Source organism: Coenobita brevimanus, chromosome 62 (genome assembly GCF_032717465.1).
Source record: "Coenobita brevimanus isolate Jiangsu-jjx chromosome 62, ASM3271746v2, whole genome shotgun sequence".
NCBI classification, from domain to species: Eukaryota; Metazoa; Arthropoda; class Malacostraca; order Decapoda; family Coenobitidae; genus Coenobita; species Coenobita brevimanus.
In genome coordinates this window covers 34,402,111-34,424,867 of record NC_137015.1, presented here as the reverse complement: position 1 = coordinate 34,424,867, position 22,757 = coordinate 34,402,111, and the positions used below count along the sequence as shown (strand labels likewise).

General features: G+C 43.5%; 1 protein-coding gene across 1 annotated transcript in view; it reads left to right on the top strand.

The window, feature by feature from the left end:
* The window catches only part of und (methionyl aminopeptidase und), a 158,564-nt gene that overhangs the window by 127,496 nt on the left and 8,311 nt on the right, over positions 1–22,757 (top strand). The window contains exon 8 of the mRNA XM_080275741.1: positions 9,317–9,446. Within this exon, the coding sequence (XP_080131867.1) occupies positions 9,317–9,446 (130 nt within the window). The remainder of the gene's footprint in view (positions 1–9,316; positions 9,447–22,757) is intronic.

Genomic DNA, 22,757 nt, shown 5'->3' with positions numbered 1-22,757 from the left:
AAGCACCTGGACAGTCTCTTTCACCTCATCATTTGCACCCCTAATATTCCATGTCGCAATCCACACCATGTCCTTTGTTCAGTCCTTAGTTGTCACCCGTTGGTCAGTCCTGATCCGAGGCTTCTTGTTTGTATTTTTAGTTACAGTAGTTGTTTTCTGGGGAGGGGCACTAACCCTCCGCCAACCCACTTGTTGTCACGTATGGAACACGTGTTGGTTAGTTATAAGGTTACGACCAAGCTTTGTTATTGCTTACTATTATTGGGCATATATATATATATTTTTTTTTAGCCCCTTCACTGTGACTTTCCTTTTAAAAGTACAGAATGACCTCGTTACATCGGAGTTCATTAGACCGGAATTCGCTTTTTTCGGAGTCAAGGAGCTGACCGGAATAATTTCTTATATATACTGTGTATCGTGAAAACTCCACAAAAGCTAGAAGCGGTCCAGACTGCCTAACCTGAGGCCAGGGTGGCCATATTGTCTGTGCGGTTTGTGTGTTCTTGTGTCGGTTGGTGACAGGCTGCTGCCGTCACTATTGTCTCCTTGTGCTTCAGTCAGACCCACATCATTTCCCTTCCACATTGTTTCCCCGAAAGTCCTTGATATACTGCTCAAGGATGACGAGTGATTAGTGAAATATACAGACAAAGTGAACATCTTTAGTTTGTTATATCATAAATAATAAGGTGTATAAAGTGTACAGCACAGTATTTGCAAAGTACTTAAAATTAAGCACACCACACGGCATGCAAGGTGCTAGCAACATCTCCAGTTCCTGTCCATGATTCAGCTCCTGCCAGTGAAGACATTATGGAGGATGATTCACTGTTCCTTGATGATGATCCTGAAGATAATGAGCAATGATTTTGAAGGATTTGCCCCGAAGGATCCTTCACCAGGAGCTGAATGATGATACACTCGGCATGGGGGGGGGTGGATTAGGATGAGCCAAGTGAATCGGAATGGTTACGCAAGAAAATATTTTTTTTAATTATTACTCATGAGTTTTATTGTGTCCAAGTCTTACTAAAATTTTACTGTGTTATGCAATAAATTATTTATAATGGCATTTGAGAAAAGTTAAGAGGCAAATGGGATATTGCCACAAGTTAGAAGAAACTGGTGGTGTGAGGCAGGATGGTGGCCAAGAACATTTCATGTATGAACATATCTTCTTGTGGTAGGTGGGGGTGCTCACCATCCACTCACTCATGTAGTGCTGCTTTGGGGGTCTGCCCTTTCCTCTCATCCTCCCTTCCTCTTCTGTCTTACTTTCCTTCATTCTTTCCTTTTCCTTTTGCCTATGAGTGACTTTACACTTCCTCTTCTTTCCTTCACTCTTTCCTCTTCCTTCTGCCTATGGGTGACTCTATACTGATTGACAAGCCAAATGGTTTCCTGCTCACTAGGAAACCATTTACAACTCTGGGAGGTAACCACGTAGCCAAATTATGGTGCCTAGTGGTTTAGTGGGTAATTAAGGTGCTCCAATCAGATTGAGCATGCATAGTTTTATATCCAAGGGGTAGTTGGGGTTTATTGGTCATGTTCATGCCACTCAGGGATGAGTGAGGCTGGTCACTTTCATCTTAAATGTCAGGACCAACATGCCTTGCCCAAGGCTCAAGTGTTTCTCATGGGGCGACATAGTGTTGGATGATGGATGGATGGATCTTTTTGTGTGAGTCTAAATCATACTAAAATTAAACTGTTATGCAATAAATTATTTATAGTGGCAGTTGAGAAAAGTTAATAGTCAAATTGGATATTGCCATGAGTTAGAAGGAACTGATGAGGCGAAGCAGGATGGTGGCCATAATGCTTTTCATGTATGAAATTATCTTATTGTGTGTGTTACATTTGGCCTTTGTCGAGTGTAACCTTGCTGTAATTGTACTGTGTTATGCAGTAAATTATTTATTGTGGATTTTAGAAAACTTAAGAGGCAAATGGGATATTGCCCTGAGTTAGAGGGAACTGGTCGGGTGAAGCAGGATGGTGGTCATGACACTTTTCTTGTATGAAAATAGGGGGGGAAATCCATACGTCGCTTTTATCAGAGTTTTGCTTTTTTTTGGAATCATTTGGGCCCCTATTAGTCCATTCTAGGGAGGTTTGACTGTACATATCAACAGACTATGACATTCTTTCTAAAATCCACAGTTATGTTTCAAAAGCTGTGCCCTGTATTCTGCTGCAAGTACCTTGTGTATTTGTCTGCCCACACTTAGGGTTGCCAGTTCGTCATTTTAGCTTCCTGCTGACTGCATTGCTCACACAAATGAGGCTAATTTGATACATCAACACACAAAAGCACCAAAAATAATGTGGCTTCCACTTATCTCTACGGCAGTTTAGGAAGTTCTAGACATTCACTAATGTGCTAATAGGGAAGTAGAAAGGTTTAGCCTTATTGTGCATGTATTATTAGTATTATGTTTTCTTGTGTATTAATATGACTCTGTCAGATAGGTATATGTGAAGCTACAGAATGTGGTGAATTTTTCTTGGCCTGTCTGATGGAGCCAGGATTACTTGGGCTTGAATGATGAGTGAATGGAAGCATGGCCCATTGAATTGAGCAATCTTAGGCTGTCTGGACGTTGCTATACCTCACCCTGCTCTAGGCTGGGAAAGGAGGTCTGGATGATGATAATGATGATTAATATGAAAAGTATTGAATTGAAAATGAATGACTTTTGGGTGGATTGCCGCACCAGGGGCATCACTTTCACCACCTTAGCCACAGTCAAAGGGTTAATCTTCTTCTTTCACTTCTGAAATTGATCTGGCTGTGCAACCCACCATTCTGTGGTCACATCCTATATTTACTTTGTTGATAACTGTGACATTATGATTTGTGTTGTTCTTATCTGCCATGTTATGCTAGGTGTTTTTAGGGCAGCTTCCCATCCTAAGAATGCCTGGCCCAGTATTAGCTTCTTTTCATGACCAGGGCAATACCACAAAATAGGAGGAACAGGGCATAAAAACTCAAGGCCACAGCTTACACGTATATTCACTAATCTTACGCAAGGGCAATAGGATGTCTCACAATATTTCTGACACCAATTCTTGGGCTGCTGGAAAGGGGTAGGGGTATCTCTCAGGATACTCGATAGACACAGTTCACAATTCAGGGTGGTACAGTTCACAATTCAGGGTAGTACAGTTCACCATATGAATCTGGGTGCCTCGGGATTATAATTTGTACACAGTCTCTAGGATTAGTGGTGCCTGGTCACATGAGTGTTCTTATGTTCAACCTTATTACAATCACTGGGGGGGGGGGTGCACTGACGATCTTGTTGCTGGGAACAAAAGGAGGAGGGGGGGAGGGGAGAATCTAGGTTGACACAGGTGCAAAGGAGATGGAGGGGAGGAGGCGTGCTGAGCAATGATAATCACCACTTTGGGTATGGGAACCTTACTTCTATAAAACTGCACTCTAAGTCACTGTCTAGGCATGATCACTTAATGAATTCACCTTCGGCACTCTACTATACGTCCACGTACTGATACACGCCTGAGTCATTTATAGTCCAGGTAGGTTGATGTCCCCCATGGGTGTGATGAAGGACCACGGGTGCTGGGGGCTGGGGGCAGAGGTTTGGCTGGCAGGGTAGGGGCCAAACAACTCCTCCAGATGCCTTCTGAGCCGCTGGGTGGAGGATCCACGTCACCTCGGCAGGAGGTGGGATGGGTCTCGCCCCGGGGAGCTGGGGGCACCGTTGGGGACCCAGGGGCTGCGGTCCACTCCAGGGTACTCCGCCGTCAGGAGGGGACTGCTGCATCATTGTGGGGAGGGGTTTGTCAGGGGCAGGTCCTCCTCAGGGGCTGGCTGCAGGGAAAACAGCCCTGGGGACAGTACAGGGCCCTGCCACCAGGCGCCAGCGGTGGACTCCCTGGCTGGGGACTGGTACTACATCAGGTGGACGTGGGAGGGTGACGTGCGAACGTAGAGCGGCTGGAGGCTGTCTCTCGTCCGCGGGCATGGCAGGAGGCAGTCACCTGTGTTGTGTCCTCAGGACCGCTACCGACCCTACGGGTATTCCAGGTGGAGCAACTGGAGGCCGTCTCAGAAGGGGAGTGGCTTGAGGCCGTCTCTTTTGGGGAGCGGCTGGAGGCCATCTCTTTTGGGGAGCAGCTCGAGGCCGTCTCTCTTGTGGAGCGTCTTGAGGCCATCTCTTTTGTGGAGCGGCTGGAGGCCGTCTCTTTTGTGGAGCGGCTGGAGGCTGTCTCTAAACTGGAGTGGCTTGAGGCTGTCTCTAAGGGGCTGTATGGAGTGTAAGATTCAGCTCCACCCTGATCCTGACGCAGGTCGGACTAGCGAGAAAGTAGTGCGCCCGGACTGAGGTGTACGGGTCGGGTCGGTTCCTGGGAGTAGGGCCACGCGGCTACCAGGGACTTGTGCCCATATGGTACGAACACCCCGTAAGCTACATCTAACCCTCTGTTGTCGCCTCCTGGGGTGTCGTGTCACTGCACGCTGTCATCATTTCATGCTACTATATAATGAAGTCTATTTCATATTTTGTGTCTCCATTTGAACTTCTCCAGGTTTATTTTCTTACTGTTCTTTTGTTAAAGAATGTGTTCATTACTCTCATGTTATATATTACGGCAAAATTAACCACCATTTCTCCTCTTTCATTCCTTTCGTCCCCTCAGAATTTTCCAATACATTATTCTTCATTTCTTGATTTCCCAAATTTTGCATTGGAATCTCCCATGAGTATAGTATATGTGATCTTTTCTTCTTCCATAATCTGAGAGATGTTGTCATAGAATGTTTCTTTTTCTTCATCTGAGCTTTGAGAAGTGGGTGCATATACCTGTATTACTTTTTTTTTTTTTTTTTTTTTTTTTTTTTAATAGGCTAATCAGTTCATGCAACTTTGTCATAGATTGCTGAATTTAACAATGTTCTCTGCAAGATTTTTGTTAATTAAATATCCTACGCCACGACTCTTTCATTTTGCCGCCCTCTATAGTAAAATAGGTGGATGCTGTCTTGGAAATGAATTAGTATTTCTTAATTTCTGTGGATCTCACCCAAACCAACAATATCCCAACCAATGTTTTCTCATTCAGTCATTAAGTTATCAAATTTGCTATCTTTCACGATGCTTCCTACATTGTGCATATAGATCTTCATGGATTTAAAATTTGCTATCTTTTGCGATGCTTCCTACATTGTACATATAGATCTTCATGGATTTCATTTCTTTAATGTCCTGGTCTCTCATTTGCCAAGATAGTGCCTACTCACTTTCGGTGGCACGCTGCCCGTAAGCACAGGAGGCAGTGCGGTTAGACCTTCAGTAGATGATTATCCAACAGGAATGCTCATGTATGCAGTAGAGTTTGTGTTTGGATGGGAGGATTTTGGCAAAGAATCTCACCTCCCCACCACATAGTTTCTGGTGAGATGGAGCCTTATATATCTTTAGGGGGTCCCATGGTCAGACGGTACTTCACATATCTGCAAGGCTTTCCCCTGTCCATCACCCGAGGATGCACCAGGTAGCAATGGGTCTCGCCATTGGAAAACTTAGGATAACTGTAGGTAACTTACATTGAAAGAAGAAAATAAGTACAGTATCAAACTTCGCCTAAATTGGTTAAGTAAAAACAGTAATATTTAGATTATTCTTGGGCCTCAGAGTAGTGAGTCACCCTGTATAGTATTTTATTGATATTCTGAGTGTCAGTATTTTTATTTTATTGACTCATGTTAGATACAGGTTTCATTATCTCCTTCACTGCCAGAGGTCTGTCTAAAGTTGGATGAAATCACCTGGTAACTTATAAAATCTTAAAACATGTACTTGGATTGAAAGTGTGAAAGTTTTGTTAGAGCTGTAAGTGATTCAAAGATACCATCCTTGGCACTTCATTCATTTAGAAACATGTCAGGAGTGTATCTTTGAACATAATAACCAAAACTACAGCCATACAGCTGTACCTTTCTAAAGCTGTACAGCTAAAGAGCAGTGTGTTATTATCCTTGATAATGTAAAACATAAATGGGTAAACATCTTTAAAATTCATTATAGAAATCAGTGACAGTTTTTCAGTGCATATTGAGACTCAGAAGTATCACAGCTCACTTGCTGACTGCTTGAGTGTCTGTTGTAGATGACCAGGCAATGACTCATCATCCAGTAAAGATGAAAAGTAGCCTGCATTCTCCGCCTCAGCTGTTGCAGGTTCTTTTGTCTGGGGTTGTACCATTGTTGGAATAATTGTTTTGGTGTTTGGTGGCTCCTCATAAATCGTTTTACTCTTTTGTGGGTGCAAAAGCATATTTAAAAGTTCAGATTTCATATATGAGAAAATGTCTTGAGATACTAGGCACAGGTATGTGTATAGTGAGTGAAGGCCAACCAGCCTAGAAATACACTCAATCCTCAAGTACCGTGGGCAATACGGACTGGACAGGGACCGTGGTATGCAAATCTGTGCCACTCAAAACCACTCAAACAAAATGTTTGCATGCATAATGGTATCATGTATTCTGACAACTTTCCCAAACTCTCGCTTTTACCCTTTCATACCACCTTCTTCCATTACCCCTGCTTACACCCACCATCAGGTAAGACAGTGAAAGATATAACTTTTGTAATTAAGAACATCAGTGGTATTAAAAATGGCATTAACAAAAACAAAAGTCTGGGTACCCTTGTGTTGTTGATACGTAGCTCCCGGCTTTCTCCTACTGTCCCCCACCCCCAATGTTGTTGACAAAGTATTGACTTCTCTCGTATCATGTGGCCTTCGGGAAAGACGTCAGGCCACATACTTAGACAAAAATTCATGGGTCTGGCAGTTTTAGGGGACAAAATGGCATGAACGTTTTTGCTAACCAGAAAAAATAACTCTTTCATTGATGTATTCTCGTTAGTTCGCGTTCAGTTTCGTGCTTTCCAACACATTTTGGACTGACCAAGCATATGGCTTGTTGTTCTTTCTCTGATGTTCCACATAATGCCTTATGAGCTTCCCAGTCAGCTTCAGGACAGCATATGAACTTTCACTGCTGCCAGGTTCGCATCACCAGGGTTCCCACACACGATCTTCTTTATCTTCTCCTGGTCCTTCCAAATTGTTCTGATGGTGCTTTCATTGATGCCAGGCTTTTTTTGTCGTTTAGGTAAAAGGACACTTTACTTGAAGCAGTAGAAGGACTTTACCAATTTAATTTTTATTCCTCCAGTTTTTCTGTATTTTTCTATTTTCAGGGTGGCAAATTATCTTTAAGTGCTGAAAAATTTCCCACTTTTTATCATCACGTTCCTTAAGTCGTACTCAGGGGTGGTTTCCCAACTACCCAACCGGATGCTAGGTTAGGAGAAGTTATGTTAGATTAGTTTAAATTATTAGGTACAGTTAAGCTAGGTCAGGTTAAGTGTAGTTAAACACTTAGGTTAGGATGGACCCTTTTGCCATTATCCTGACAAGTCAAACAAGTTGACACAGTGGAACATAGCTAAGAACAACAGAGAAACAGATTTCATATGAAACGTTTATTTACCACCCAGAAATAATCAGAAAAATATAACAGACTATCAAGAAGAAGAAGAACGAAGAATGTGGAACCGAATGCTAACTTATGAGAACATGTGGATGAGAGTACAGTACTGTAATCCTTTTTTCTGATTAGCATTTTCGTTCAGTTTTATCCCCCAAAATTATAAAACCCATATGATTGTGGGGTTCAATTGGTGAGATGCGAGAAAGGACTGATAGCCATATGCTCAGTTGTCGGGAGTGTGTTGGGAAGCACGAAATCGAATGAAAAAGTGTGGAACTGAACACTAACTTACGAGAACACAGGGATGAAAGTTTTTTTTTTTTTTTCTCTAGTTAGCAAACATTTTCATTCCATTTTGTCCCCTAAAACTGCAAAACCCATTATGAGTGTGGGTTAGAACTAGGTGAGGCATGAGAAATGGTTGATAACCGTATGCTCAAGCAGTTGGAAATGTTGGGAAGCACGAACTCGAACAGAAATGGTTGATAACCATATGCTCAATCAGTTGGAAATTTTGGGAAGCACGAAGTCAAACGAAGAATGTAGAACTGAATGCTAACATATGAGAACACATGGATGAAAGAGTAATTTTTGTTTCCAATTAGCAAACATTTTTGTTCCATTTTGTCTCTGAAAACTGCAAAACCCATTATAAGTGTGAGGTAGAACTAGGTGAGGCGCAAGAAAGGACTGATTATCATGTGTTCAGTTGGTCCGAAATGTGTTGGGAAGCATGAAATTGAAGAGTTTTTTACGTGTCTGACTGGGCAAAGGCTTCAGGGCCTATTTCTCGGGGACAGTGACCTATCCCAAGGCCCAGTAGTCCTCCTACACCTCCACATGTCACCATTTTGGCATTAACACCCACCATCCATATTGAATACATGCTAGGGCTGTCACATACAGGATTGGTGTATTGGTATTAGCGGGGATATTTTTATGACATGTCGGCAGGTCATCTGGTAGATCAGGAAAGTCTGCTTTTAGGAAATTCAAATCCTTAAACTGTTCCCTGCCCCAGCCAGGATTTGATCCTGGGCCCATTAGGACCACAGGCCGCCTCTCTACCAAGTCAGCCACCTCCTCCCCAATGTGGAACTGAACTCTGACTTACAAGAACATTTGGATGAAAGTATTTTTTTTTCTGATTGGCAACATTTTCTTTCCATTTCGTCCCCTGAAATTGCGGAACCCATAAATTTTTGTCAAACCATACAGTCTTGATTGTACTCAGGAAAGGTACCCAGATGTAAGCCAGCCAATTATGGTGAGTCTGGAGGGTGACGTCACCGCACATGACTTTCCAGTTTTGATTCCAGGCCAGCTGGCTTCCCCATGTAGGCTCGAGTTTTTCCGCTTGTTGATATGACCTATCTCATTATGCTGAGTGTGTTAGAACAAAAACGTGTTACTCAACAGCTTGTTACTTCAAGGACTAAATGCAATTTCAAATGAAGTCATGAGGGTGTGGGAAGGATACTTGAAAAGAAGGATGAAAACACCAACACCGGCTCTAAGAAAAAACAAAAAGAAAAAAAAAATCCCTTTTGGGAATTCATAATCTGTGGATGGGTTTTATCATGGGGGTTGAACTGAAATTTTAAATACTTGAATGATAGTGAATTTTTGTGTGCCAAATTTCTTTGGTCTGTTGTTGATAGGTCTACTACTTTTATGTTTTCTCTACTTTTATCCCCAATTTATTTATAGTGGAAGAAAGAGTTAGGATGGTGATAAACATTTTTCACAGTTAATGTTGGCGTGTATCCCCAGGTTGGCAAAGTCGAAGCATCTTCTCAATGTGATCAACCAAAACTTTGGAACGCTGGCGTTCTGCCGTCGCTGGTTGGATCGTCTGGGTGAGAGCAAGTATCTCATGGCTCTCAAGGACCTCTGTGATAAGGTAGCTATCTTCCTGTCTCAGTCTTGGAATTTTTCATAGTTCCTCTTTCATACTTTGCTGCTGTTGTTTCTGGAACCTACCTACCTCATCAACCTCTGTCTTATACTGATGTCTTATTACAATACAGTCCCAGTTAACTGGGAAGGTTCGGGAATTTACCTTCCCAGTTACTGCTTTTTCCAAGATATCTGATATACTTTTAATCATAGGCTGTATCATTGGAGTACAGTAATTTCTCAATTATCGTTTGTCACAATATCTGGCTTATCGCAATGTCCAGCACTTTCTGCTCACCTCTTTTAACCTGCCCCATGCCAACAACGTACATGTACCTCAGCCCCAATATGTGTGGACAGTGCCATTGACGTACATGTACATCAGTAATTTGATATATTTGCCATCCATCCATCCATCCATCATCCAATCCTACGTTGCCCCATGAGGAGCGTAGGAGCCCGCGGCTAGGCAGTTGGTCCTGACATTTAAGATGAGAATGACCAGCCTCACTCATCCCTTAGTGGCATTACGTGAGCAATAAACCCCAACCACCCCTTGGATATAAACCTTCACCAGCTGAATCCGATTGGAGCACAATAATTACCCACTAAACCACCAGGCGCCAAAATTTGGTTATATGGTTACCACCCAGCGTAGTAAATGGTTTCCTGGTGTACAGGAAACCATTTGGCTTGTCACTCAGTGTAGAGTCACCCACGGGCAGAAGGAAGAGAAAAGACTGAAGGAATGAAAGACAGAAGAGGGAGTGTAAAGTTACCTGTAGGCAGAAGGACAAGGAAAGAATCTATCTATCTATCTATCTATAGCCCGACGCCCTAATCCCGCAAAGGGTGGCCGCAGACAAAACACCTCCAAGTCACTCTGTCACCCACCAATTGACTACCCTCCCCCCAACTCACCCCCCTCCCTCATATACCTCTCAACTCCATCCCTCCACCTCATCCTCGGTCTACCCCTCCCTCTCCCTCCCTCCACCTCACCTACATACACCCTCTTAGTCAGTCTTTCATTCTCCATTCTCTCCACATGTCCAAACCACCTCAGTGTATTTCTCCTAATCTTTTCAAAGAATGAAGGAAAGAAAGACAGAAGAAGATGGAAGGAAAGAAGGATGGAGGAGAGGACAGGGCAGACACCCAAGAGCAGCACTACATTAAGTGAGTGGATGGTGAGCGCCCCCACCTACCACAATATATTTGCCAAAATTCAAAAATTTAAATTAGGGTCAAAATTCAAAAATTCAAATTAGGGTCCAAAAAATTGGCTGGGATATTCCTACACCTCTCTAGGCCTTCCTGTGTCATCTATATACCCAACAAGAGTGTTTTTGGCTCGAATAGCCTAGTTACCGATGAAGAAAACAAAGATCTACCTCAACTCAATGGGTGTCGGAGGTGGACGATAAAGTCTATGGGCATTACTCCGAAGTATTCAGCCGCCTGGTCATGGAGAATCGACCTTAAAATCATAAATGGCTTCCGTGAGTACTTTTATGGTTGTTATCCATGTTTTCTTGTCATTTCAAACCTATCTAGAAAAAAAAAAAAAAAAAAAGTCAAAAATTGGCTGGCACCAAGGCTTTATGAGGGTCCAAAGTCTGCGGCACTCTGCTGGTTAAAACAGTATCCGGCTCAGAAGCAGGAAGTAGTCAACGGCACTAAACATTTTTCGGTGGTAATGTGTTTCATCCAGTGGAGACATGGGACCCAGTCAGTGCACAGACAGACCCTGCAGCACAGCAACATACACCAGGCAATCACAGTGTGTTGCGGGAACGGCCCACCTGAAGCGTCAAGTCAACTGTCACCCTCTCTTTCTTGCCACTGGATGCCATATAGTGAGAACCTAATTGTGCCTTATGCATTTGTGACCCATGTGGTGGCTTCCCCACAGTGCTGTGACTTAGCCTGTGACCCCCTATGCCTTGCTTGTTGCTGTAATGCTGTGACTTCCCTTTTAGCCCCTCAGTGCTCCATGCCCTAGTGCTCTGACTACTGTACCCTAGTTCTGCATGACGAGTTAATTTGTGGCTTTTGTGGCGATGCCAACACTAGGTGAGTATGATTATATTATGTACTGTATTACTGTACTATGTACTGTATTGTTTCTGTATTGTATATTATTCTTGATTTTAATTTTTACTTGTGGGTAATATTGTAGGAAAGTTTTTAGGATAGAGGGTCAACACTGATAGCTATGGATGGTGACATTACCCAGCTTGGTGGATAGATGGTTGGGGATACAGATGCAATATCGGGCAGGGGATTTGGCTGAATTGTGCCATATAATTGAGGGATTATTTTATATACAGTACTTAACACTTTTGTCCAGGGCCACACCTACAGATTCAATATGAAATGTTAGCTCCTCTTAAACATACCCCATAGATGCAACACACATGATTGCAGTGTCTTGCAGTAGTGCAAAATGCATGTAGTAAATGCATTTTGTTAAACATTATTCGTTATTTGATTCGTTAAAACATGGATAAATAAACAAAAGAAGTAAATCTTGAACATTAATTGCTGAACCATTGATTTGGAAAGAAATATTGTACAGTAGAAGTAGGTAAGACCATCCATCATCCACCCACTTAGTGTAGTGGTACTCTATTTTAGGTAGCTGTACACTGAGTGGCAAGCCAAATGATTTCCTGTAAACCAGGAAATCATTTACAACGCAGGGCGGTAACCTCATAACCAACCAACGCATGTTCCCTACCTAACAACAAGTGGATTGGCAGAGGGTTAGTACCCCTCCCCGGAAAACAACTACAGTACCCTCGCATCCAGCACGCATTTGTCCAGTACAATTTTCGTCCAGTACGGTACAAACAACAGTATTACTGTAGTACGGATTTGTTGGGCTAGTATGGATCGGCCGCGCAAAGTGGGCCAAATCTGAGGTGTTCTTCGTTAGTACTGACGTGCTGTGTCTAGTACTATCACCCATGCGTGTGCATGAAGATGGCCAACACTGAGGAACGTTTCCCTAGTACTGCCATGGCAGTTCAGTATGCCTTCCTCGTGACTACTGACGTGTGCCAGTCAAATTACAGTATTTCACTTTCCTCTGATGACGAGGACGACGATGTGTCAGTGTGCGCCTATAAGGGAGGTTGAGGTAGAAAGGCCTCCTCAGGATCCGGAAGACCCCCCTCCAGGGAGTCTGTACGACCACCTACAGCCTCAGAAACCCCTTCCCCTTCCCCCCCAGGCCCATCACCACTCACCTTAAAGGTTGGTACAATCTTAGTTATGTCAGAATGTAGTTAAGTTGAATTTTGAGGGGACTTTTTCAAGGCTTGTCTGGCATTATTCATTTTTCTCATAAGGTCTGTTGTTTGTCCAGTACGGTAGTACTGTCTGACAAAAATATCGTACTGGACGCGAGCGTGCTGTATCTAAAAATACGAACATGAAGCATGGGACCAGGTCTTACCAACAGGTGACAGCTAAGGACCGAACAAAGGACATGGTACGGATTGCGACATAGAATGTAAGGGGTGCAAATGATGAGGTGAAAGAGAAATTGTCCAGGTGCTTGAGGATGCAAAAGTGGATGTACGTGGAATAACAGAGACAAAATTGAGAGGTGAGACTGTGAGAGAATGGAAGTATGGATGGGGCATATGCACGGGAGTAGGTGAGAATGAGAAGGCAAAAGAAGAAGTGTGTATTGTGTGCAGGAGATGGAAGGAGAATGTAAGAGAGTATTGATCCTTCGAGTCAAGGATTGTGTGGGTTAGATTGAAAGTTGGGCTACAAATATGGGTGATTGTGTGTGTGTGTATGCACCAATGCAAGATCGTGCAAGTAGAGTGAAAGAAGAGTTCTGGACAAATGTGGAAACATGCATGGAAATGTTTGAATGGAGTGAAGATATGAATGGAAAAGTAGGGAATGTGAAGGTGGATGGAGTAGTTGGTGAGTGGGGTGTCCCTGCAGAAATGGAGAATGGCATAGTTGGTGAGTGGGGTGTCCCTGCAGAAATGGATGAGAATGGCAGTGTTCTAGTGGACATTTGTGCAGGGAGGGGGTTGGTGATAGCCAATACTCTTCAGAAACAAAATGATGCACAGGTGTACATGGCGAGTGATGAGAAGGGTGGGTAAATGGAAGGCAGTGATTGATTATGTGTATGTGGATGATAGAATGAGAAGGTGTATAATGGATGCAAGAGCATATATTCGTAGAGGATGGGGGAGTTGACTTTCTCACCAACACATTGTGGCAGTGAAAGCCAAGGTTCAAATGAAATGGAGGAGGAGGAGTAGGGAAGGACAGGAGGAAGTAGTCCATACAAGGAGGGTGGACAGGTTACAAGAGGATGGAAAAAAGGCAAAATATAAGGGAGAAGTGGGGGAACGATTGGATAAATATGATTTGGAGCAGATGGGGGACATGGAAAGTGTGTGCAAGATATTCACAGAAGAAATCTGTGCAGCATGTGAAGTGGTGTGTGAGGTAAAGAGAAGACAAAAGGAAGAGCAAGGAACAGCATGGTGGAATGTGGAGGTGAGAAAGGCTGTGGCGTCAAAGAAGAAAGCATATAGTGAGTGGATGAGAAACGGGCATGTAGGAAGTTGAGAGACAGAAGAGAGAGTTATATGTAGAGAGGAAGAGAGAGGTGAAATGATTAGTAAAAGAGAGGAAGAAGAGGATGGATGAGGAATTTGAGTGTAAAGTGGAGGGAATGTAAGAAAATGTTGTGGAAATAGATAAAGAGAGTTAGACAGGGTGATAAAGAAGTAAGTCAGGAAGTGAAAGATAAAAGTGGTATATTGCCAGTGGAGAAGGGAGAAAAAGTGAGCAGATGGAGAGATCAATTTAGGGAATTGTTGAATGTAGAGAATGAAAGTAATGCAAGTATAAGTGGCTGGGAAATGGCTGGGAGGAGGAGGTAGGTGTGAAGACAGGAAGTAATCAGTAGGATGGAAGTAGTGGAAGCAATGAAGAAAGTCAAATTGGGGAAAGCCCCAGGAATTGATGGAATGTGTGGTGAGATACTGAAGCATGGGGGAGGGATAGTAGTAGAATGGATATGGAAGATGTGCAGATTGGCTTGGGAGGAAGGTAGAGTCCTGGAGGATTGGAAGTCAGGCATAATTATTCCCCTGTACAAAAGAGAATGGGAGAAAGAAGTGTGTGATAATCACTGGGGCATTTTTCTTCTTAGTGTAATAAGAAAAGTATATGGAAGGGTACTTATTGACAGCATTAGGGAAATAACAGAGGAACTAGTTTGAGAAGAACATGGAGGCTTTAGGAAGGGAAGGAAGAGATTGTGTAGATCAGATATTCATTCTTAGGTCTTCAGTGGAAAAGTTTCTAGAGAAAGGAAAGAAGTTGTATGTGACCTCATGGATTTGGAGAAAGTATATGACAGGGTGGATAGACAAGCGTTGTGGAAAGTTGTAAGGATATATGGAGTAAATTGGAAGTTGTTGAATGCCGTGAAGAGTATGTATGATGGTGCTATGGCTGCAGTGTGTGTGGATAGTGAACTGAGTGAATTTTTCTCTCTGAATGTTGTATTGAAACAGAGATGTGTCATGTCCCCTTGGTTTGAATCTGTTTATGGATGGGGTGATAAAAGAGATACAAGGGAGGCCAGTGGATGTTGGAGTGGCCCTAATGAGAGAGGGCAGTTTTTGGAAACTCCCTGTACTGGTGTTGCAGATGACACCGTATTGTTAAGTGAAAATTAAGGGGAACTGCAAGCCTTGACGAATGAGTTTGGGAGTGTGTGTAAGAAACGGAATCTAAAGGTGAATGTAGGGAAGAGTAAAGTTATAGTCTTTGAGAGATGTGAAGTCACTGAATGTACAGTGTGATTGGATGAGGAGGAAATTGAAAATGTGAGTGCATTTAAGTACTTGGGTTGTGTGATGAGTAAGGATGGAAGTTTAGAGGGTGAAGTGCTTGAAAGGGTACAGCAGGGACGAAAGGTTGCTGGTTCTTTGAAAGCAGTGGTAAGGAACCGAGAAGTGAGCATGGAAGTAAAAAAGTCATTGCACGACAGTATTATATTGTGATACCAACTGTAATGTATGGAAGTGAAGCTTATACCTTGTTGGAAGGACACAAGTCATGAGTGACAGCAGTGGAAATTAGTTATTTGAGAGGAGCATGTGGAGTTCCATGGAGAGAGAGACTGACAAATGAGGCAGTGAAGGAGATTTGTGGTGTGGATGTGGATGTGATTGAAAGCGTTAGGAGAAATACATTGCGGTGATTTGGCCATGTGGAGTGGATGGAGAGCAAGAGACTAACGAGGAGAGTGTATGCGAGTGAGATAGAGAGGGAGAGAGGGTGAGGGAGGCTGAGGATGAGATGGAGGGATAGAGTGGAAAGGTATATGAGAGAGGGGGGGGGGGTTGAACTGGGAGCAAGGCAGTGAAGTGGCATTGGACAGGGCGATGTGGAGGCCATTACTGGATTGAGGCGTTTGGCAATAGATAGACAGATAGACGGAATTATCATAACTCCCTTGCTCACATATTAGCTGTGTATATGGCCGCGGCCCAAGCATTTCTTCCTCGTCCTACTGTCATTCCATCCCTGTCTCGCCACTCAGCTATTATTTATCTATCTGTCTATTGCCAGATGCCCTAATCCTGTAAGGGGTGGCCATGTGCAGTTTGCCACAAGGGCGTGGGAAGTAATTCTATCTTGTGCGGTGTTTGTGATAAATGGGTGCACAAGAGATGTACTGGTATCAGAGGTAGACTGCTAGATAATGCTGATTTTATGTGAACGGTGTGTCGGGGAGAGCAGGTGGAGATTGTCAGGCATGAAAGGATTGAACTTGCTGGTGAATCTCTTGAGTGTGTGGAAGAGTTTTATTATTTGGGAGACATGTCGTGTGCTGGAGGTGGGGCTGGAGCTAGCTCTGCGGCTAGGGTGAGAAGTGGTTGGAAGAAGTTCAAGTTTTTGCCTCTTCTGACATTGAGAGGGCTCTCCCTACGTGCTAAGGGGTCTTTGTATGCAGCAGGTGTTAGGAGTGTAATGTTGTATGGTAGTGAGACCTGGGCAGTAAAGGAGGAGGATATTCGCCAGCTCAGATGTACAGAAATGACAATGATCAGGTGGATGTGTAGTGCATCCTGCATGCAAGGTCCGGGGGGACTGGGTTTACGATGGAAGAGTTGAGAGGTAGGATGGGACTGGAGTGTATTGGTGTTGTGATGAGAGGAGGTAGATTGAGATGGTTTGGACATGTGGAGAGGATGAGGGATGATAATTGGGTGAGGAAGGTGAGGATATTGGGGGTGGGGTTATGAGGGGTAGACCGAGAAAGACATGGGACGAGGTCATTAAGTGTGACCTCAGGGTTAAGGGACTGAACAGGGAGGCTGCAGTGGATTGTGCAGCATGGAAAGCCGCCATTAGGTGACCAAAGCCAACGCATGCAAGCATGTTGGAGCCTTTAAAAACAAAACAAACAGTGGCCACGAACAAATCGCCTCCATGTCGCCCTGTCCCCCGCAATTTCACTGTCCTGCTCCCAGCTCACACCCCCGCTCTCTCAGATACCTTTCCACTCCATCCCTCCATCTCATCCTTGGCCTCCCCCTCCCTCATGCCCCTCCACATCACTCACATACACTCTCCTCATCAGTCTCTCACTCTCCATCCTCTCCACATGTCCAAACCACCCCATTGTGTTTCTCCTAATGCTTCCCATCACATCCACATCCACACCACAATGCTCCTGCACTTCCCCATTTGTCAGTCCGTCTCTCCATGTGATTCCACATGCTCCTCTCAAACAACTCATTTCCACTGCTCTCACTCTTGACTTCTGTCCCTCCAACAAGGTCCAAGCTTCACTTCTCTATGGTAGAGTCAGTATCATGATACTGTCATGTAGATGCTTTTTCACATCCATGCTCACTTCCCTGTTTCTTATCACTGCTTTCAAGGAACCAGCAACGTTTCTTCCCTGTTGCAAACTTTCAAGCTCTTCATCCTCCAAACGTCCATCCTTACATATCACACTACCCAAGTACTTAAACGCACTCACATTTTCCATTTCCTCTTCATCCAGCCAAACTGTACATTCACTGACTTCACTTCTCTCTAAGACCATAACTTTACTCTTCCCTACATCCACCTTTAGATTCAATTTCTTACACACTCTCCCAAACTCATCCACCAAGCCTTGCAGTTCCCCTTCGTCTTCACTTGACGACACAGTATCATCTGCAAACAATAATACAGATAGTTTCCAAACACTGCCCTCTCTCACTAGGGCCGCTCCAACATCCAGTGCCCTACCTTTTATCTCTTTTATAATCCCATCCATATACAGACTGAACAGCCATGGAGACATGACACATCCTTGTTTCAATCCAACCTTCAAATAGAAAAATTCACTCAGTTCACTATCCACATGCTCTGCAACCTTGGCACCCTCATGCATACTCTTCACGGCCTTCAACAACGTCCGATCTACTCCATATATTCTTAATGTTTTCCACAATCCTTGTCTATCTACCCTGTCATATGCTTTCTTCAAATCCATGAAGGCCGCATACAACTTCTTTCCCTCCTCTAGAAACTTTTCCATTAAAGATCTAAGAATGAATATCCGATCTACACAACCCCTCTTCCCTTCCAAAAACCTCCCTTCTCTTCTCCAACTAATTCCTCTGTTTTTTCCCTAACTCTGTCAATAAGTATCCTACCATATACTTTTCCTATTACACTAAGAAGACAAATGCCCCAGTGATTACCACACACTTCTTTTTTTCCTTTTCCTTTGTACAAGGGAATAATTATACCTGAGCTCCAATCCTCCTGGACTCTACCTTCCTCCCAGGCCAATCTGCACATCTTCCATATGCATTGTACTACCATCTCCTCCCTATGCTTCAGCATTTCACCGCACACTCCATCAATTCCTGGGGCTGTTTTGCAGATAATAAAAATGTAGGAATTGCTAGCTCAGTAATTTTTTCCAGCAAAACAATCTTTCATTTCTGTCATCTAGATTTTATCTTAGCCAGGGAAATGCATTAGATTTATAAATTCATCTTAGAATGTGGGTTTCTAGCCTTTGGTTCTTTCTCCCCTGCAAATAGTGGGGGAATAAAAAAGAAAGTCATGTGACACGTGACTATCCTGTGCAGGGTGGGCATTCAAAGTGGCACACACACAACTTCTTTCCATCTCAGGTGTCTTTACGCTGAATGACAATCAAAATGGTTTCCTGTGACTCAGGGACACTTTTTGGTGCTGGTTGGGAACTATGTAGCCAAATACAGGGTAACCTGGAGCATTCTTTGGTGCCTCAGTTAACTGGTTGGAGAGACGCAGATGTAGCCTCCACGCTGATTCCCATACAGGAAAGTCTCGGTTTTCCATTGTTATTCAGCCAAGCCCTACGCCGAATAACATGAAACACTGCATATTGCATAGTACCCCCACATTGGCGCATCATTAGGCATTGAACTGGATGTAGTGTTATTATCCATCTTGACCCTCTGTACTAAAAATTCTTCCATAAGTAAAAGACCAAAACTAAGCATAAAATACAATATAGTACAGTATTGATATGGTACAGTAAGACTGTACAGCACAATCCTAGTTAACCAGAAGCTTTGGGAATTTACCTTCCTGGTTACTTTACGGTATTTTTCCCGGACATCTGATATAATGCTCTTATGCATAGGCTATGTGATTGTGGTATGTACAGTACCACTTGTATCCAAGGCCACGCAAAGAATTCTTTTGAAACTAACTTCCTCTTAACCCGCCATGTTCTGGCAGACTTTGGACTCTCGTGGGGTTGTGGTGGCAGCCAATTTTTGATCCCCCCTCTCTTTTTTTTTTTTTTTTTTTTTTTTTTTTTAAGATTAGAAATGGTGAGAAAACATGGAGGACAACCATAAAAGTACTCACAGAAGCCATTTAAGTCGATTTTGAGGTTGATTCTCCCAGAGCAGGTTTCTGAAAACTTCAGAGTAATGCTCATAGACTTTATCGGTTGCCACCGACACCCATTGAGTTGAGGTAGATCTTCGTTTTCATCGGTAACTATGCAATTCGAACCAAGGACACTCTTGTTGGGTATATAGATGATATAGGAAGTGGGTACAGATGCCAGAAGGGTGTGTTCGTGTCCATGCCAGTCATCTCCCGCCAAATTTGAAAATTCATGTGTTGACGCTGGTTGCAATTGCAGACTGTACAGGTACAGCTCTGGCACTGTCCGCAGATGTAGGCACCACCTTACCTGTACGGCTCCGGCGCTTGGCAGGTTAAATACATCCCATATATGTAGCATACATGATTGCAGTGTCATACAGTAGTGGAAAATACACACGGTAAGTAGGAGAAGGGAGGTGAAGAGATTGGTGAAGGAGAGTAAGAAGAAAGTGGATGAAGAGTTTGGAAGGAATCTGAGTGTGAAATGAAGGGAGAGTAAGAAATTGTTTTGGAAGGAGGTAAAGAAAGTAAGGCAGTGTGAAAGGGGAAATAATAGGGGAGTGAAAGATAGGAATAATAGATTGTTGGTGGAGAAGAGAGAGAAATTGAGAAGGAAGGAGCACTTTGAGGATTTGTTGAATGTAGAGAGTGAGAGTAGTGCGAGTATAAGTGGCTGGGGAATGGCTGGGAGAAGAAGAGAGGAGTGGAAGGAGGAAGAGATCAGTAGGATGGAAGTAGTGGAAGCAATGAAGAAGATTAAGTTGGGAAAGGCCCCAGGAATTGATGGGGTGTGTGGTGAAATGCTGAATTATGGGGGTGAGATTGTAGTGGAGTGGATATGGAAGTTGTGTAGATTGGTTTGGGAAGAGAGGAGGGTTCCGGAGGATTGGAAATCAGGTATAATTGTTCATTTTTGCAAAGGAAAAGGGGAGAGAGAAGTATGTGGTAATCATAGGGTTATTTGCCTTCTTAGTGTGACTGGTAAAATATATGGTAGAATACTCATTGATAGGGTTAGGCATATAACAGAGGAGCTAGTTGAAGAAGAACAAGGGGGATTTAGGGTTAGGCATATAACAGAGGAGTTAGTTGAAGAAGAACAAGAGGGATTTAGGAAGGGAAAAGGATGTGTAGATCAGATATTTGTTCTAAGATGTTTAGTGCAGAAGTATCTAGAGAAGGGAAAGAAAGCAGTGGCATACCTGAGGGGGGATGGTGGGGGGGGGGCTGTTTGAGACTGCCCCCCGGTCCCCCAATTGAGGGGGGCCCCCAAGAAGCCTTAAAAATGTATAAGCTTTTTTATTAATATTTAAAAAAATATACATTTGTTATCCTGACAATCCCGGCTGAGATATTAGATAAGTTTTGAGAATTAGGAGGGCTAGGTTCTTTGTGGGGCCCCTCTCCAGGAGGGGGGCCCCGCAAAGAACCTTGCCCTCCGGGCCCCTAAATCTCTAGGTACGCCCATGAAAAAAAGTGTCTGCAGCCTTCATGGACTTGGAGAAAGCTTATGACAGCATAGATTGGCAAGGTATGTAGAAGGTATTAAGAATATATGGAATGGAGGGGAAATTGTTGAGTGCTGTAAAGAGTTTGTACGAAGGAGCTAGGGCTACGGTGCGAATGGATGGTGAGCTGAGTGAGTTCTTTGATCTAAATGTGGAACTGAAACGGGGTTGTGTGATGTCTCCATGGCTGTTTAATATATACATGGATGGGGTTGTAAATGAGGTGCAAGGTAGGGCAGTGGATGTGGGGGTGGCTCTAATGAATGAGGGTGAGATGTGGAAGATTCCGGTGTTACTGTTTGCTGATGATACAGTATTGTTGAGTGAAGATGAATGGGAGTTGCAAGGTTTGGTGAATGAATTTGGGACAGTGTGTAGGAAGAGGATTCTGAAAGTTAATGTAAACAAGAGTAAAGTTATGGTGTTTGAGAGGAATGAAATCACAGAATGCAGAGTGAGGTTGGATGGTGAGGATATGGAGAATGTGAGTGCATTCAAGTACTTGGGTAGTGTGATGAGTGAGGGTGGAACGTTTGGGGATTATGTGCTTGAAAGGGTACAGCAGGGAAGGAAGGTTGTTGGTTCACTAAAAGCAGTGATGCAAAATAGAGAGGTGAGTATGGAAGTTAAGAAGTCACTGCATGATAGTATTGTGATCCCTACCCTGACGTATGGAAGCGAGGCGTGGACCTTGCAAGAGGGGAACAAGTCAAGAGTGAGAGCAGTGGAAATGAGTTACTTGAGAGGAGCATGTGGAGTGACATGGAGGGACAGGTTGACGAATGAAGAAGTGAAGGAACGTTGTAGGGTAGATGTGGATGTGGTTGAGAAGATTAGGAGAAGTACACTGAGGTGGTTTGGACATGTGGAGAGAATGGAGAATGAAAGACTGACTAAGAGGGTGTTTGTAGGTGCGGTGGAGGGAGGGAGAGGGAGGGGAAGACCGAGGATGAGGTGGAGGGATGGAGTTGAGAGGTATATGAGGGAGGGGGGAGTCAGTTGGGGGAGGGTAGTCAAATGGTGGGTGACAGAGTGACTTGGAGGTGTTTTGTGTGCGGCCACCCTTTGTGGGATTAGGGCATCGGGCTATAGATAGATAGAAGTTCATTTTGTTAAACGTTATTTGTTATTTTAGTGTTAAGACATGGAAAAATATACGAAGGAAATAAATCTTTAGCATTCATTAGTAAACTTATGGTATGGAAAGAAGTGTTGTACAGCAGAATTATCATGACTCACTTGCTTACAGCTATGTATATAGCTGCGGCCTGCCAACTTGTTCTTCACCTGACACCCCTCACTTGCCACTCTACAGTTTTGCAGATAATACGATTTCTGTTCAGAAATTACTCGACCTTAAGCACCTCCAGGAGATACCAAAAGCCAACTTTGAAAAATGTTTCAGGCAGTGGAAAGAACATGGGGCTGTGTGTGTCAAGTCAGAAGGTGCCTACTTTGAGGGGGGGGATTAACCCCTAAACTGCGGGGTTGTTTTGGCGCTCCTTGCGTGTCTCGCTAGGATATTCGCTCTCTGACAGAGTTTGTAAAAATATTCCAAAAATCAGTTATTAGTCCTAGAATATTATAATTACATATGCATGTGGCACATACCTTCAGCTTTCTCTTGGGATGTTTGTTGAGCCTTTGTCGAGTACCATAGGACTTGTGGAGACTTCTGAAGTTGGGTAACGAAGTCTCCACTTTACACTTCCCGACACTCCGTAACATGATTACCACAGCCTGATATTATCACTAGAAACACTATTCTGTGATTTTCAAATAGTTTGGAATCCATACTCAAAAAAAAAAAAAAAAAAAAAAAAAAAAAATTTGAAAGCAATGAAAATTAC